Below are 19,706 nucleotides of genomic sequence, written 5' to 3' on the forward strand. Positions count from 1 at the left end.
TGTGGCCGGCCACGGTGGAGGCTAATAGAGACATGGTCTTTGGAAAGAAAGAGGATTACTTTAATCTAGTGATGGGCTACACTTCTTTCAGTTAATGAGAGGAAAGAATTGGACCATATTTCTTGCACTTTTGACTATTCACTCTAGTTGTCAGCCCAATGGTTTACTACAACAAATTATACCCCAAATACAGCCTGAATAATGTAATACAAACATAGAAATGGCTTTTGATGGAGAGCAAATTTACGCGGAGCTAAAGTGGTCTACATTACCTAGTGTAATTCTCAATACTGAATATCCAAATTCAACATCCATAATGGATTTGTGTACTTTTTGATTACACAAAAGACCACACACTTCTTAATTTTTGTTAAAGGAATACAAAAAAATTAAGTATGATTACCGGCACTGCTGTCAGCTTTGGAAAAACAAGCATTTTATTCCGTAAACACATGCAATTCATTTCAGTGGTTTGTCTGAGGTTGAAAAAGTGCTGCAAAATAAAAGTATTGATTTTTGGAGAGGTGCTGTCTGCAACACGAGTGTGTATAAAACAAAAGACTAATTAATGTACTACCACGGAAAAAGACAAATGCTGATTGCCGGCACACTTCACAAAGAGTTCAACAGTGTTGAACCTGCAGAAGTGGTAAAAAGCTTTCACGCCATCACAGAAAAACAGCGAAACGTTAGAGCTTGTAAATGGAGTTCAACAATCATGTGAACAATGTCTAAAGTAATCAGTGTGCCACTAGACAAAGATGTTTCATATTTAATGGATTCTCAATAGGCCGCATGAAGAGAGCCCAAGCATATGAGATAGCTGCCATGCACTTTTACATTAGCGCACGTGTTCATAGCTCAAATCTCGCCAAGCAGTCGGATCTTGTGAGCGCTCAGCGGGATGAGTCAGAAAATATCAGGGAGACAGGACTCAGGATAAGACTTGACGTTGAATTTTTTCTCACAGGGTTTGGGAAGGGATTCTCGTTCATTTCAAATCCTCTGATCCTTCAAGGTGAATCTGATATTTCAAGGTGGATCCGTAAACCTGACTGTGATGGGAAAGAGCGCTGAATGCTTTCACAACAGACGTCCCAAACATGCATGGACTGAAACTAAGATGAAAGCCATCTCCGAGGTTGGCTAGGGAATGTGATTGGTTGATGTTGTTTGATGGAATTGAAATCTCATCTTATTCTACAAAATTGGTACCGGAAAGTACAAGAAATATGATGCACCAAACCAGCCTGATTTGTGTCAGAATAAGAAGCTGAGAACGAAAAGCTGCTGGTTTATGTCCAAATGAAAAAACACTCTAAAATACCACATGAGGATTTAAATTAAAGGCCAAGAAAAATGTAAAAGCTTAAGCTGTATTGCTTGTGGCGTGCGTGTGGGTCTCCGCTCTCCTACGTTCTAAACACAGACCAATATCTTGGCCCATCGCCCCCTCCCATTTCCCCGATGCCAGCTGGCAATGCCAAGGAGAGCGAAGCAATCAATCATCATATCCCAGCACTGGTGCCTGCACAAACTCTTTGAGTTCTGAAGCGTGCAGGGATCGTGAAGCCACATATGCCACAGAAGGAAAACAATTTCACATACACGGCAAGCTTTCGCCATCAATCACAGCCCTTAAACGGGTTTACTGACTTTAGGTTAATGCTAAATGTTATTTTTTACACCACAATAACAAAACCTGAGGCGTTCGCTTTCATTTCGGAGTATTTGAAAAACAAGGCTAAAGTTCAGCTTTGACAATCTGCATATTCAAAAATACATCTTCATTCTGAACCCTTAAATCATTTCCTGATTTAATATGCCAGTACAATAGACAATTAAAATTTTACAATCTTGGTTAATAAAAAGCATGGATGTAATTAAACCCACTTGACTAGGGTCAAACTCTCTTAAAAGTAAAAAAAAACGATGATTACAAATAGCATGTTATAAATAAAGTATAATGATGCTTGTCTGTCCATAACTCGCATCTAAAATAATAAGATGCTGTGGTTGCCTGGGCATTGCTATGTGGTTGCTAAGCAGTTGCTAGGTGGCTTGCTGGTCCACATCAAAAAAGCCAACCTAATGTTTCCTTAAAATTCTCATCCGCTCTGGACTCCACATTTTATTTATACAATATTATACAACATATTTGTGCAATATTTTAGCATGGGCATAGTGTAAAACAACTGCATTTAATTTGGGCTATGACTACACAAACATTTCAGTATTTCAATAAACTCTCTTGTCTATCGCTAAATTCTGTTTCAGTTAAAGGATTAGTCAATTTTCTTTAAAAAAATCCAGATAATTTACCCACCACCATGTCATTCAAAATGTTGATGTCTGTCTTTGTTCAGTCGATAAGAAATTATGTTTTTTGAGGAAAAAATTCCAGGATTTTCTCATTTTAATGGACTTTAATGGACCCCAACAAGTAACAGTTTTAATTCAGTTTAAAATTGCAGTTTCAAAGGAGTCTAAATGATCCCAAACGAGGCATAAAGGTCTTATCTAGCGAAACGATTGTCATTTTTGACAAGAAAACTTTGCGTATATCAATATGCAATACGTTATCACGTCAAGAGGTCACGAAGGACGTATGCGAAACTATGCCCCAGTGTTTACAAGTGTGGAGAAAGAGGAACGTTCCGACGTTGTTGTATGTCGAATGATACTAATTAATGTCGTTGTGTCAGTTTATTGTTTTAAATTGTCCGCAAATGTGCGTTTCATTATATGTAACACGTGACCTTTCGACGTCATTACGCAATTACGTGAGGTCGCGCTGGCTCGTCACAGGACCGGAGATAGATGAGAAGTTGTGGTTTAAAAGTGCATTGTTTCACAAGATAAGACCCTTATGCCTCGTTTGGGATCGTTTAGAGTCCTTTGAAACTTCGTTGAAACTGCAATTTTAAACTGCATTAAAACTGTTACGTGTTGGTGTCCATTAAAGTCCATTAAAATAAGAAAAATCCTGAAATGTTTTCCTCAAAAAACATAATTTCCTTTTGACTGAACAAAGAAAAACATCAACATTTTGGATGACATGGTGGTGAGTAAATTATCTCAATTTTTTTTTAAGAAAGTGGACTAATCCTTTAAATTTCCAACTATTAAAAACATTTGGTGATGTCAAAGGGTGACAGAAGTGGACTCCGTTTTGTTTTCTGTGTCTCGCCTGCTCTGGTCATAACCCCGACCACACAAAAGCACACAGATGTACCCTAGCCATTAGGTTTAGTATAGGCGGGCGGGATTAAATCTAACCTCCTTTGACCACCTGTTGCTCATTCAGCAAAACTAACTCAACCCTCCTATCTTACTAAGGCACCCTTATTTCTCAATCCTTCATTTCACAAAACACACAGTTATGACTGCAAATTTAGTTTGGATGAGCCATATTCAAAGTAGACCTAGCATAGCACCTATGAATCAAGATGCTCATGTTGCTTAGCAACCAGAAACAGCCTGCAGTTAGATAAATGTAGTCCATTACACGGCAGAGGAATTGTTTATTCAGATAATTATTAATAATAGAACAAACCGCTCGCGTCTTTCATCTTATTGCATTTGGTGCTCTGCGTCTGCTTAAGAGCGGCCCTTAACTGTTAAAATCCCTGTAACACAAAGCCTATCATGGCACATTGCTTTAATCTCTGTTCCCAGTACAGTTTTCGTGAATATCATTGCTGCACCTCTCTCCCTATTTCTCTCTCCAAGGTGGCCATATGTTCACATGTCTGATCTGTTACAGGTGGCTTGTTTTAATTAATTCATTCAAGTACTGAGAGAGTTAAAAGCTAAGGGGACATGTCACCCCACATCCAAGCGACCCTGTCCTGTCAGCAGTCTCCATGACCCCTAGAGTTCGGCAGGCTAAGTGATCTCATTATTGCTGCATGGACACATGGACACACACGTCTGGCGAGATGACCGTGCTGTTACGAGGTTAATATACATTTGCTAAAATTAGTGAGGACGAATTTGCAACTTGGCACCTCTTTTCTGCAATACTTTGGAAATCCTGGGAGATTAATCGGTCACATATTCACGACGGAAATAAATCTACTTTGTAGATGCATCTTATCAAAGTCTCGCTGTAGTTTTAACCGCTTTGCGGGACCGGAATGGCCCGTTGAGTCGTGATGAAACGAGAAGACGGATGACAGAAATCTAATTCATGAAGTTTTTATAGCTGTATCAGGGTGTGCCGGTGCATTAGCGCTAAAAGACTTTCCTCAAATTTAATTAAAAAGCTTTACAATGCTCTTTTACAATGCTCTTTTTTCCTCGCTTTCATAATCAATTTAGATCCAAGAGTTTCAAAGTCTGGACAATTGCAAGCCAGTCTTCAGCACCCATGTGGAGTTTTGATCCAAAGCAATAAGGTTAATAGCACTGAGGGCAGGCGTCCCAGAGGAGGACAGCATGCCCTATAAGCCACTATTACTTTATTTCTGTCCTGGACAGGGGGGGACTTCAAATAAATAGGCTTATCTGTGAAGATGTCTAGCTTAAACCCTAGAGGTGTGCACTGCGGTGTACCCTACTTTACACGAACAATGGAATCCGAACGGGAACACAGACTTTTTTGTTTAAAAAAACGACTAAGAATTGAGGATGTTAAAGACGGGGTGCATGACTTTTAAAAAACACTTAGCATGGGTTCACACCAGCCGCATTTGAGACGAAATCGTGTCTACCGCATCTAGTTTGCCACTTGAACATTTTGAGTTTACTCGCTTCATTCGCTCGTGAAAGCCACTCGTGAAATTCTAGTCATCGAGACTTTTACGTGGAAATTCGCGTCATGGGAGGGGCTTCTGCGACTCTGCTCGCTTTCTGTAATCACGTCACTACTAGAGCAAGCTCCTGATTGGTTAAGGCGGCGCGTTTTTCCGCCAAAGTTTTCAACTCGCGTGTTTGCCGCGGCAACGCTCAATTCACGCCATTCGCGCAAACTAGACTAATTTGTACCGCGAGACCACCAGACGCGTGTCAAAGCGTCTTCACATTGACTTAACATTGAAATCACTAACGCTTGACGCCTCCACCGCGGCTGGTCTGAGCGCATTATTAGAGCAGTAAGGGGCGTGTCTACTAACTGGCATCGTTGCCTGGGTTGCGTATGTGTGGGGCGGGTCTATCAAAAGAAGGTCCAGATTCTATTGGAGTCGGGGCATGTTTATTTAGGTGATTTCAAATATCAACACTGGCTTTCAGAGATCGTGCACCCCGCCTTTAATTCATTTACAACCAATATATTTAATTAAGATTACATTTCATATTGCACTAAAACCATTCCCATACTCACAACAGTGAGTAAGAGTCCCATCATATTATCCCTTCACCTGTTCATTCCCAGCATTCCACGGGACAGCTGTGACCCTCACCTGTTCTCCTTAAAACACCCCAAACTTTCATTAGAAGATCCGAATGACAGATGCTTACCCATTAAGCCCCTACAAACCCTAAATATTAAAAAGAGAAGCGACGCTAAATGCTGAGTCTCAACTAAGCATCATTTAAAAAGTAATAAAGCACAAACCACCAATGAGCCGTCACAGATCGCTTCGCTTTCATCTATCATTTAAAGTGCAGGGATTCTGTTACTGTAAATCACGGCAGCTCCGGCTTCATCATCAGAGAAATATTACAGTGCATTCATAACTCATCACTTTGGCCGTAAAAGCAGCATATATAAACAGGCTGCAAAAGCTCTCACCAGGATTTTAAAACTTCCCACACATACCGGGCCCAAAGCCAGTTTCTGCTTACCGGAACATCTCTTGTACGACCAAAGCGCCGTGCCCTCGTAATATATGACATGATGCCTGCTGGTGGCAGAACAAGACGCTTGACATATGGGTTTCCTACTCCTTTCCTTTCAACGACTCTCTCTCTCTCCATCTATATATACACATAAATGCACACCTCGCTCTAAACCTGTGAAGCAGCTCTCCGGCTGGCAGCAGATGAAGACCCTTTTAGCTGCCCACCACCTGGCTGATGGATCCGTGCCATGCTGGTAGGGATGATCTGGCTTCATGCAGAAAGCTGGCACTGTGTGTCCAAATCTCATCTGCACAATGGGATCTCCAAGGAAGGAGCAGGATTTGGAAGTACAGCTTAAACAAACATTGCATTCGTAGTAATTGTATGGGAAAAGAAATTGGTTTGAACCCTGGTACAACAGTACATAAAGAGGTCATGTTCCATTTCATAGCATGATTTGACAAATAAAGAGCTTTGCACCGTGAAAGTTAAATAAATTATTTTAACACGGTACTCTAAATTCCTATAGCCATCTTGTTCTTGTAACTCAGTGGTAGAGCATTGCATTAGTAGTAGTGCAAAAGGTTAAGGGTTCGAACCCGGGCAACACACATACTGATTATTAAAATGTATAACTTGTCGCTTTGGATAACAGCGTCTGCCAAATGCATGAATGTAAATCCGTTTCCAAATGCAAGGAAAATAAAATGTTTCATGATATGGCCCATTAACTGAATTGGTAATAAAATATCTTGCTATCCATCCTCTTAAGATATAAAATCGCATTGTGGTTTCATTGTAAGAAGCTGGAATGAAGAGCGATATACAGTACAGACATCCCATAATAAAAAATCAATCTCTAGAAGAAATGTTGCATAGTCTCCAGGAGGCAACCAGGACGATAGGGACATAAGGGACAGGACATGCAGATGATAAAGATATGTGGTTTTTGAATCCAGACTGAAAAACCTGGAAACAACTCCTGTGGGATTGTAAAACTTCCAAAGTATTTGTATATCGGAATTCTTTCCGCTCGTTGTCTACAGTTAATGACAATTGCAGTCTCATTTGAAGAAATATATGAATGTTTCTGCTCAATAAGACACCAACTCATGCAAAAACCTTTCATTTACAGGGGTATCGTAGGAATTTCAGACATCTGATTATGCACTTTATTCTTTTTTTTAGTTCACTGAGATACAAAAAGCATTTTTATAGCTGTTGTAAAAAAAATCTAGTGTCATATTTAAAACAAATATAGTCAATGTTGGCAAAGTTATTTTCTGAGTGAAAAAAATTACAGACTGCTCATGGATTACAATCTTACACTGAACTGAGTTTTTAACAGCACTGTCTCAGTAATGGAGCTGAATATTATTTAAACATGAATCCAATTTCCTAACTAATGGCTTAATGCAATATCATCCAGCAATCCTTTAATTTATTCAAGCTACTGTTAATATCCACTATGCTATAAAAAGTTTGTGTGGTTAACTATTATCTCACCTGCTAGGCTGCAAATAACACACTTTCATGTTTGGAGAGTCTTGAGAGAAATGTGACAAATAAACAACTTTAATCCTGAAAGATTTTTTTTTAAAGATAATGCAGCAGGTATGAAAAATCCTGCCGGTGCTCAGTCGGGAGTTATAGATCCTAATTAGATAGTTGAGTGTGACTGGATTTTAAATGGTTTGGGTTTTAGCATTGCTCTGTGTAATAACAACGTAAAGAAGAATTAAATAGACAGGATTTATGGCTAGCTAAAGACAGAATCTGCATTCAGAAGATCGCTTGGTTTTGAAGTGTGCAAAAATGCTGCTTTTCATTCCAAGTGCCAGAACATGGGGACTATTATGTCTCGCAAATATCTTGGAGCAGATGGTGAAATACTCGAGCAGCTCCGTTGACAATACCAGTTAAGGTCAGCCGATCTGTAGCCCACCGAGAAACAATTCTGATACATGAGTGTACAAATCGCATTATCTTAACTAACACGCCGTCACTTTATGGTCACGTGACGAAAACATAATGTTGTGGAAGCATAATGAAATTGTCAATAATCTAATGACCGAAATCAAATCCCGCCACATCAGCATTTAATTAGCGTGTATCAGATACAAAAAAACTCCTGCTGTTAGAACCTGGAGCTATTCCACGAAAAACACTGCCGTTTTTTAAAACCCAACATCTGTCACCTGGAAGCAGCCAGCAATGCGCTTCTCTCATGCCTATTTCTGGGGTGAATTTATCTCTCATACTAGCTGCCATCCATCTACATTAATAGCCCAAATCAGATTACCTCCTCTAAAACTAACAATGACCTCAGTGCTTTCCTCTATCCAGGGACGATGGTTATGGCCCACTGCAGCCGGCGCAAGACTAAACAAGATAGAGTGCAAACGGAGGGGAGGGGGAAAGATGAGCAGAGGAGGACAAAATGGGTAAGAGCTTATAAGAGTAAGAGATAGGGCGATGCGGAAATCTCCAGCAGGAGAAATTGAGCTAGAACGAGGGAATGGAAAAAAGATTGGAGTACAAATGAGCCGACTTACTTGCGACCTCCAAGGAGGCATTGCGGCTGACGGCCTCGCCCAAGTAATTCCTGGCCACGCACACGTACACCCCTTCGTCGGGCTTGCTGCGTCTTCCGTGAACGATCCGGAGGAAGAAGAGGGAGCCGCTGGGGAGCAGCATGCGGTGGGAGCGCGGATCCTCGCGGTCTGTTTCAACGCGTTCGCCGTCCTTGTACCACTCCACCATTGGGGTCGGTCTACCTTCTGCTTTACAGTTCAAAGTGGCGGGTTCGCCTTTAGATACGATTAGGTCTGAGGGGTGTTCGACGATTCGTGGGGCGGCATCCTCCAGCCTGGGACGAGAACCTGAAAGAGAGTAAATGGTTATCATGAGTGTAAGTTAGTTACACTAATAGTGTATTAATCAGGTGCAAGATAGGAGTTCTGCCCACAGTGAAACTCACACTCCAGTTACACATTACTGTATGTTATATTTGATCTGATTGGCTGTGGTAATGATTTTGTTTACTATTTGTGTTTACAGACAAATTTTCTTGCCTCCGGAAATGTGTTGCATCATACCTGGTTATGACCTGCATGAATAAATGTATAAATTTTGCTAAAAACATAAACATTCATGTATTTGGAAGATGGTTTTATCCAAAGCGACTTACAGCGTACTACAAGTAGAGGTGTAAATTGGACAGTTCATTACGATATGATACAATATCGATTTTTTCCAACAGTGGTGCAATATTTGCCGATACATCAAACCAACATGATCTCACAAAGTTCTGTGGTGTAGTCACGGAATATTTTGCTCATTTATCCGTGTCATTGTCACGGAGCTCTGCATTTTTCCATGTCCGTACCACAGACTTTCTTTTCCGTGTCAGTATTACATATTGGTAACTAAATTGTTTTTACTATTTTTAAACCATTTTCGCGTGGGTTTGGGGTTAGATTTGGGGATTGGGATAGGATGTCACTTTAACTATTGGTTTATATAATTGTTCTCTGGATTTTTAAACAATTGTCGCCTGATGTTAGGGTTAGAGTTGGGTTTGGTTAGGATGTCACTTTATGTAACAGAAAGTCGTTCTAACCCCAAACCTACTACTTGAAAATGGTAAGAAAATAGGAAAAACAATTGAGTAACCAATACGTGAAACTAACACGGAAAAATGCGGAGATCCGTAACAATGACACGGATAAATTAACAAAATATTTCGTGACTATAACACGGAAATTCGTGAGATCAGGTTGCATCAATGCAATTACGATTCGATTAATTAGTCAAAATGTTCTATTATGTGCCTTTTTACAAATGCAACCAAAATATATAACATGAATATTTAATACAAATCTTTGCAAATGGCACAATCTCTGTCCCAATTGGAACATTTACAACAACAAACTAACAAAAACTACACTTTTTTAAATAAAAAAATAAATAATGAGGAAAAAATGTCACCCAAAATGACAACAGTTAAAGTCTTTCCGTATTTTGTGTCAAAATGTGCAATAGTGACAATCACTTAGTTAGTTGTAGAATTTTTTTTACTTTGCTCACTTGCTGACAGTAGCAGAAGAAAATAAACGGAAATGTGCGCTTGTGGTGGAAATGCATATGATTGCATAAAGAAATGAGAATGCAGAGTGCGTCAAAATCATATAACATCATATCGACATTTTATGTGTGGCATCGATGCATCGTATAGTTAGAAATTTAATCGGCGTACTGTATTAATCCATATCAATGTATTTTTACACCCCTAACTACAAGATATAAAGATGTAAGATGTTTAAAATTCATTTCATATAAAAATCCTTTTCACTGCTTAAACAATGCTCTACCAGTTAAACTACTAGTTGAAAATGTAGAAAATTTCATTTTTCACCAAAAAATGCTTTTAATTCCATTTTAATACCAGAGGATCGCCAAGAAACAGCATGGCCCTGAAACACTTGCTATGCCAGTTTCAGGTCATCATTCATGCCGCTGTTGACAAGAATGGAAAACACAATCTCGGCTGTGTAAAATTAAAGTATTATACATATGGATTGCTCTTACGTACGTCACATCGATTGGCAGTGTAAAAATTACACGCTTTAAATTCAACAGCCATCAAATAAAACAGAAAAGCAACCGCAGGTGGAAGGGAGGAATGTGTATATATAATTTGTCTTCTGTTTTAAAATGCATGTAAACTCCTGCCAAATGCTATAGGAGTTTTGCTTTGCACAGATGTTGGGGGAAGTGAGAGAGAAAGTGGGGGGGTCAGTCAGTGGTATGGTAATTCAGGTAGGCTTTCAAAGAGCTTTGAAATTGCTTTTCTCTCTACCAATTTGAATGACAGTGTGGCGGTGTGACAATTACAGATGAATAACAACAACACGCACGCTGATTCTCAACAGGAATGGGGAATTTCAGCTATCGGGAGACATCTGGGGAAGAAAAGTGAGTCATTGTGCATGGTGATGTTGGAAATAATTACCCATCCTGATGGCAACAATTACGCCAGGGTTCAAAATTTGCTTTGCAACGTGACAGTACAGGCGACTGCCGTTTCCTGCAGTCGGAGAGACGGATGGGAAAAATATCCAGCTACAATAGTCTTCCAATACCTTTAACAAAGACCAGCAGATCGCCAGCAGATATGAATTCAGAATAACTCTTAAAATACAACATCTGGAATAGTGAAAAATATCTATAAGCACGGTAATTCTTCCATTCATATTTGTAACCAGACATTAAAAAACTAAAGCTTTTAAAGATCTTACTTTTTCTTCATATTCAGTCAAGTGGATAAACACCCCCAGGCCAGAGGCTAATGCAACTCTAGACAAACCTATTTCCACTTCACTCCAGCCATGAATAACATGACACAATGAACTTACAGTGCTGGTACATTTGGACCCTACAGACAGGAGACGATAAAGCTAAGGAGGCTAAACCGCAAGCGTTGTGTTCACCTCTGAATCCCCAGGACTGTTGGCCTTTCTCTCCCCGAAAACAAAAAGCCCCACGGTCCCGCTGGGTTGAGGTAGCGAAGGCCACCAGAGTTTGGCTAATAGCTTTTAGCAGACACTTATGGACTACTGAACAGACTGCGGTTAGCAGGGGGTGCGAGAGAAACGCAGTGGGGTAAAAATCCAACAACAGGCTTATAAATAAAACAGGCAGAACACTCCAACTTGCCACTGAGGAGATGTATGGTGGGACAAGAGAAGGTATGTGAAGAGTGAGCTAATCTAACACGGTTAGCTTGGCACACCTCAACTGGCCTTAACCTCAAAAAGACCATGGGGAGGCTAAAGGCCCGTTCACACCAAGAATGATAACAATAGATATAACTATGTAACTATACAACCCACTATTTCACGCATGGACCAGCGTGACAATGTCACGCTTTGCCGCGTTTAAGCGTGAGCATGTCACGCTTTCTGTTTGTGTCACTGTCACGTATTGGTTACTCAACTTTTTTGTCCTAATTTCTTACCATTGTCGCATTGCCACAGTATATAGACATAATAATTATATTAGCGTCAACACCAATGGACAATAAGTGCAGAAGTATAATCCCATTTTTTTACGCATACAAGAGGGTCCGCGCACACCGTCGAATTTTTATACCATGCGTACTTTGTACAGTTTTATGTTTTAAAGTTTATCTGTCCTTCTGAATCACTATTAATTTTTATATAAAAATGTACATGAGTTTGGTTCCAAAACGCAATAAACGCCAATAAAAAAAAGAGTTACCGGCAAAATCAGTATTTTATCAGGTCAGTAGGTCCTTCCAGAACTACGTGAGTTTTTTTGTGATTGTTGCGGGTAAAAATCCTTGATCTTGCGGCACGTTTCCTAAAAAATGCGTAGGAATATGCGGGATATTTATTGAATTTTATGCGATGCAATTGCGGGAACTTGCCAAAATTGCGGGAACTTGCCAAAATTGCGGGAACTTGCAAAAATTTGTTGCAGCTTTTCATTGATGTTCACGTTGCGTAATTACATCACTTCCTAACATTCCCATGACAACAGGAGCATGGCTGGAAATGCATAATCGTGTTTTTCTGGAGGGAATGGTCAGTATTAAAAAGTACATTTTTAATTTTACGCAAAAACCAATAGCCGCCGTCTTATTCTGTCATCTTTACTCCTTTTTTTCCCAAAACACTATAAACACCACTTCTCCTTTCAACAACATCTGGAAAAGCTACCCAACTCTCACCCTGTTATCAGACCCCGCAACAGCTTTCCGAGCTGTCCAGAGAGCACATGATTGACAGCGAGTGAGTCGTCCATTATGAGGTGTAGGAACTTCTAACCGCCACATCGAGAAAACAATTGGTGTTTAGGGAATTTTGACGACCCTAAGAACTCTGGGAACTCTGTGGTCTTAACACCTTGTCAGAAGAATCAACCCTAAGGGAAACAGGGCATTTTGGAGGTCATCTGAGCCAGATGACACATCCCCAAAAACAGCTTTTATATAACAGCACTAGAAAACAAACATGAAAGTGTCTCTATCACTGACATAATTATGAGACTTTATCCTGGATTTCACAGACAGGGTCACCAGTGTTGACTAAGGTGAGCATCACTATTGTTATTGCATATGCTTTCTGTTCTAGATAACATTTAAGATATAGATAAAAAGGCGCTGGATGACATCACTACTATATCCCCTAGCCATCTGCTAAGGATTACAGCCAGCAATTGCTGTTGAAATTAAAGCATGTCCCTATTAGAAAACACACAACACTCCCTTCTTTTCGTAATAATGGTGCCTGCTTCTCATTCGTGGGACTCAATCTGTGTGAGTGTGAAATGGTTCGAGCAGTTAGATTGATTTAGAAAAAGTGAAGGCGCAACGGCACCTCCTCTGCTGCTCTTGTAGATATCGAGTCCTGCACTGTAATAGAGGTTTGACCTTGTTATGTGTAGGAGGAGGGATGAGCTGACTGTAGGAGAAAACGCATGCATCTGGCAATCCTTCTGATCAATCCCAAGGGGCTTTTAGCACTAAGAATATTCATCTCCACTGTTGGGGGAGGAAATAAGTATGTTAAAAGATGGGCCAGCAAAAAAAAAACAAAGACTGATGATGCAAGACAGACTGTAACAAGACAAGGTTTGGGAATCGTGGTGACATATGCAAATATTTCGGAAAAAGGTGTCAATTGCGAAGGATTTCCATGACAACTATACATGGAAAGGTCTAATAATTGTCTCCTTTATTTGAAGTACGAGTGAAAACCTGGAAGTCGCACAAAGACGGAATTTCTAAGCAGAAGCTTCTAAGCTGTAAATGTTAATATGTGAGAAATTATAAGTGGCGAATAAAACGTGGCATGAAATTTTAAACAAAGTGTTTGATTTCTCTCCTTAGATGAATAAAAAAGAGGAATCAGCGGAACTCTGACACCAAAAATTATTTTACAACGCATCAAACCGTGACACCGCATTAAAGCACAATGCTTTGATATTTAATCTCTTGTGATGAGAAAAACACTGTTTTCTTTGGTGTTTCAAATGAATATGGCATGATTATAGCACTGTTGCTTTACAAAATGCTCCAATAGAAGTTAAACGATAAAAGCGACCAACTTTCTATCCCAACCCTCATCTGCAATTCTTTTGAGTGCCTGCCTGTCCTCCTTAAATAGTTGATTATTTTACAGCCTCACCCCTCCTCTTTTTCCACTGGAATCCGGGAATTGATTTGCAAATGTGCATTCATTACCCTTAACTTAAATTAAGAAGTGGGAGGGCGCTTTGCCACCAATCTTTTTAGCTGTTTTGCATTTACGAACAACAAAGGGGCCCTTGAAAAAAGACCCCTAACCCTGGGCCATAAAGCTTGCTTTTTATTCCTGTGGCTTCTGACAGCGGTAGGACAAAACAAGCCGGTCACATGCAAAAAAGGAAATTACACACTAGGGCTTGTGTTTTCCTCAGGGATGAGAGATCCTCTGCCGGAATCAATCCTGCGAGGTGGGGATCGGGCTGGATTAAATGAAGTGGCAAGCGCAAAAATTCCATGACAGCTTCAACGGAGAAACCTGACACCTGAGGGGTTGTGGCAAGAGCTGCTTATGTGCTTTCTGCTTAAGAAACAGAGAAAAATAGTGTTTACTGTAGGGGATGAGGAGGATTTCTCACTGCAACAGAGAGAGACGGCAGGAGTTACAGAGCCTCTCTGAAATAAAGTCTATGTGTCATTGTGCCTTCAGAGGATGGTTGTCCATTAGATGGGCTTTGATGTTGTTCAAAGGAGAAAAATGCCCCTGTGTGCATCCTGGATGATTGTATATAAAGGATATGCCTTGAATTTTACCTAAAGATATTTATGTAAAACAAGTAAATGTCAAATAAATTCAAACAGTCCTGTATACCAATAACAGTGAATGTTTTAAACACTTTAATTTCAGTTTTCTTTTTATTTTAGTCTTATATGTATACATTTTAAAGGAAAACACCGCAGTTTTTCAATATTTTAAAGATGAAGTGCATGCACTGAAAAAAGATAGGTAATTTGTCTAAGTTGAGGTAAGAAATAGTAAAATATTGAAAAATCAATTATACCACGGGGCTATTGAACGTTTTATTCTGATTGGTTGAGAAACGTTCTATGGGAATGCAATGCACTATTTTTCTAGAAACGCACATCTGACCTATCAAATGTCTTAAAATAACCACCAGAGCAATGTCTTTGCAATGGTAACCATGGTATAAGCAGAATAATTGACTCCGGTCCTTTGAATAATAAAAAAAAATTGCACACCCACTTCAAATCACGTCGCATTACCACCTTGTAATGTGGATTATTTTTTAATAATTTACGGCCCGTCATCAATTATTATTATATATATATATATATACACACAAATTTCTATGTAAATCACTTTAAATTGCCCATATTTAATTGGGACTATACAGTACTGTGCAAATGTGTTACCTACATTATATGCTTTATCAATATAAATACTGTTTATGATATTACGCACCAGCCGAAAATAGTCCCCTTAGTATCTTTCAATACAGCAGCAAAACCATTAATTATTACGATGGAATGAGAGTATAGTTCCTAGCCAAATCTGCCTAGAAAATCACAACTTTTAATTATCTGTCGGTCTAAGTACACGGTGTAACTACAGAAGAGTCAAGTTTTAAATAGGAAAAATATCGAAACTCTTTGGTTATTTTTTTTACGCGATGCTAATGGTCTAATCAGATTCAATGTATTATGCTAAGCTATGCTAAAAGTGGTAGCACCAGAGCCAGAGATCGGCTAAATGGATTCCAAAACGGTAAAAATCAAATGTTTAACTCTAGGGGAGCTGGAAAATGAACATATTTAAGTGGAGTGTCCCTTTAAAAATGTATAAAAAATTGCATAACGATTCTAAAGCATTAGCACACTACTGTGTCTAAAATAAAAATGTTGAGCCCAAACTATAGAGGGGTTTAAACATACCAAATGCTCCAAAGTCACATATTATTTTTTGTCTTGGTGTTAAAGCTAATATTAAAATTTGCAAATCATATTCCGTTGAAGGTAAGATTATATAAAAACACAAAGTAAATCCATAACAATGCATACTATTTACATATGCTATCAAAGTGTGTAACAGAGGCTACATAGTCAAATCTAGCGAAAATCTATTGAAATAAAATTAGCCTATGTTTATAATTGAATATTTTAACATTTTTATTTAGTCTAGGCCTAGGCTCCCCCGCTGTACCACTACAGCCCACAGTTTGGAAACCACTAGGACAGTGTTTATTTAGGTGTCATATATAAATACTACATAGACTTTCTTTAAGATCAGATCTTCATGCCCAAGACCATCTGGCTCCTAAATTTCTTTAAAAACCTTCTCACATCACAAAATAAACAGAGGTTCAAGTGAACCATCCTCTGGTCAGCGGCAGAGTCCACTGAAGGTATTGATCCTTTTTTGGATTCCCTGGAGAGACTTGCAGGAAAAGAGGTGAGAGGAATAAATACGATTCTTTCAGCGCTTCGACCTGTTAGTAAGAATCTCTTTAAGTGCTGACCCTAAACCCTGCAATCTCACCAAGCTCACAGTTTCCTCAGGAGATCAAGCCATGAAGCGTAAACAACCTCTCGGTCACCCTGGCCTCGTCGAAGTAGCTCATTTCTTTAGTGCACCCGAACCAAGTTGTGAAGAATCTAAAGATTGGAGAATTATACTGCCCTTTGCTTTTCTTTGGAAATAGTTTACTTTGCATCTATCCGGATACACGGTTACGTACCAGTAGTAGTCTGGATTTACTGGCTTCATTAAGATTCTGCAAACCAAGCCTCCATGAAGGCAGCACAATAATACCACAGTCTGTTTTCCCTGACCTCCTGTAATTCAAACTCTCAACCCCAAAGAAAAACACATCTGGAATACATGTCAATGCATATCACATATCTCAAGGGGGCGTCAACTTCTCCTACCAAGGAAGAAGTGGGGAATAAATGATAAATTGTGCGTGGTGGCGACAGTGGAGACCCGGCCCAGCTGCTCTGTGTTGTCCGGACCTCCTCAGTGCCCCGTTAATGGAAGCGGCCCTGTCGGGGCGCCCAAAATATCACTGGCCGAGATAACATCAGTTTCCTAGTTCTCCTGGTGGAGCACCAAAAACCTCCACGTTCCGCTGGATTAATCTCAAAACACAGTGTTCCCCCCATGACTTTTCGCTTGACCCCAACACCCGACTTTAGGACAAGCCCACACGGACCACAAATTTAAGAAGTGACGTTTTATAGTGTGCATTTTTTCCAAGTCCTTTTAGTCAAACCACAAGCAAGCTTTCTTCAGATGGCCGATTCATCTTCTGATCCCTCAGGCCATTTTTCAGCTTCGGGTCAAATACCAGTGAAGAGGTAAAACAAAGTGGATTTGTGCTTTGAAGTTGCGTTCTTCTCATCAAAAACGATACAGCCATTTTAAAATTCTTTCAATCTCCAATGGCCGAGGCCTTCAATGGAGGGCCAACCTGACTATTCATGAGCCGAATCTTTGAAAGTCAAACACACAAAGATGAAAAGAAATCATGCGTAGTCAGCACTGTACGGACGGGCTTCATGTTAAATGCATGCATGCTTCGAATGGGACGCCAATAATTAGCTAAAAATTCAACATTTGTCTTCTCCCAGCACAGCAGGAACTCGACAAATCTCCCCGAGGTCCAGGAGATAACATATCACATTCAGGATGTGTTCTTTTTGCTCCGATGGCTCAAGATTGCAACAGGAAATGAGGGGTTGGAAAACCCCTAGGCTTCCTTTGGTACTAGACCTAACCTGTGTATGTTTCCACAGATCTGCAGGGGTGAAGTTTGAACATGTGGCATTTAGGCGGTGGAATATACACAGCTGAATTGCTTTCAATTAGTGATTCACACATTTAACAGGTTTAACATTTAAGTCAAGTGGTGCTAGTAGAGATTGTGGGTGTTTTGCATGAAAATGACACACTTGGGTTGATCACGGACTCGCTTTCGGCTTGCCAGGCTAAGAAGATTGACACATAAGGAGTAAAATTAAACTGCGTGAGATAAAGGACAAGGCTAATTAACGTAGTGCGTAGTAATGTTTCGCATTCGAGTGCTCAGAAAGTACATGAATAACTTCAGTAGTTAAATTGAATGCCTACTGTTTTTAGCCTTGAAACCGAATGTGGTACAAAGACAGATATGACTGCTAAGTGCTATAATACACTGCTGTGAATGTAATGACTGACCATTTTCAGAAATAAATTCAAGTTAAAAAAAATTTGATTTATTAGGTCTGAACCGAGGTTCATAAGCAGACACGAACTATAAACAAGTAATATTTGTTATTTAAAAAAACTTGAATTAGAAGATTGATTAATTGATTAAATTAACTTTAATTTCAATCTTTGACATGACCTACTCAGTCAATGTTAAAGATATCAAGATTATATTTTTACAGAATGTTCTTTACAATCACAAAAACTACTTTTTTAAAGGGGATATATCATGAAAATCTGACTTTTTCCATATTTAAATTGTGTCCCCAAATCTTCTATCAACCTAGAAAATGTGAAAAAGATCAACCCATTAACTTAGTTTTGGTAAACCATTCTCTGCAAGCATGTGAAAAAATAGGTAATTGGAATTTGGTTTCCCTTGTGATGTCAGAAAGGGATAATACTGCTCCTTAATCTGCACTATCCAACCACAGCACTGCCATTTAGCTCATTTGCATTTAAAAGGACACACTCAAAACCTACACATTTTTGCTCACACCTACAAAGTGGCAATTTTAACATGCTTAATATATTATATTATCTATATGGTATTTTGAGCTAGAACTTTACATACATATTCTCGGGACACCAAAGTTTATTTCACATCTTACATCTTAAAGTCTTGTGAACTGTCCCCTTAACAAATTCTGACTAGAAGCCATTCCAACTGAAGCCATTCTTGTAAATTAACAGCCCAATAGCCACATAAGCTCTATAAAGGGTCAAACATCTTCTATGCTGGTGGACCATCTGGCAAGCTTTGCAAGGAAACAGGATGGCTACGCTGGACTAATAGGCATGGAAAGCAGCAGATACTTGCTATAACAGAAAATATGTACAATAGATAACAAAAATCCTGCCACGTGTCCAAAGATGCAAAATCAACAACAGCTTGTTAGCCCTTTAAACCGTTTCAACATAGACCAAAGATACTGACACCTCAGAAAAACATTCACAACGGACGTTCTTTCAATTGCACTCAAGGACCAACTGCATCCCAGCCAAGCTGTGATTGTGATCTACACAGTCATTAAACAACATCCGTGCTAGAAATGTCCATGTCTGAGAGCCCTCTGAACCCAACAACCAAACAACTACATCAACTCTTAGTTACCGAAACAACACAAAAGATCACGGCGGATGAGGATCTCAGGGAGTCGAAGCAAATAAGAGCGCAGGAGCCAAGTTTAACAGCGTGCAATGCGTAAACAGAGGTGCCAGGAAAACGAACGAGAGAGAGTTCCTGTTAATGAAGGTAATCTAACAGCGGTGCCCGTGCAGACAGAGACTGAGTCATTAAACCAGGGCTCCTGATGAGAGAGCACACATGGCCCTGGGCCCTTTTATTTACAGTGCGCTCGACGTGCACACAAAGACACACGCCAGGTCTGTTTGCATCAGCTAGCAAACAGCACAAATAAAACAAAGACCAAAGAGGTCTGCTCCTCAAAAGATTGTACTGCGTGGGGGGGGGCGGTTAGTGCCAGTGGGGGCCCCAGTTTAATTACATTTTATAAAATAGATTATTTATCATAGATTCTGTGTAATTAAACCTCAGAAAACCAACAGCACTACACTAGGTACTAGGGTTGCATAACGATTAAT

The 19,706-nt window shown here is 39.7% G+C and overlaps 1 protein-coding gene across 4 annotated transcripts in view; it reads right to left on the reverse strand.

Moving 5' to 3' along the window:
- The window catches only part of robo3 (roundabout, axon guidance receptor, homolog 3 (Drosophila)), a 179,780-nt gene that overhangs the window by 51,754 nt on the left and 108,320 nt on the right, over positions 1-19,706 (reverse strand). For all 4 annotated transcript variants that reach the window (XM_055208237.2, XM_055208240.2, XM_055208239.2 and 1 more), the window contains one exon: positions 8,343-8,669. In XM_055208237.2, the coding sequence (XP_055064212.2) occupies positions 8,343-8,669 (327 nt within the window). The remainder of the gene's footprint in view (positions 1-8,342; positions 8,670-19,706) is intronic.

The sequence above is a fragment of the Misgurnus anguillicaudatus genome, chromosome 12 (assembly GCF_027580225.2).
Source record: "Misgurnus anguillicaudatus chromosome 12, ASM2758022v2, whole genome shotgun sequence".
NCBI classification, from domain to species: Eukaryota; Metazoa; Chordata; class Actinopteri; order Cypriniformes; family Cobitidae; genus Misgurnus; species Misgurnus anguillicaudatus.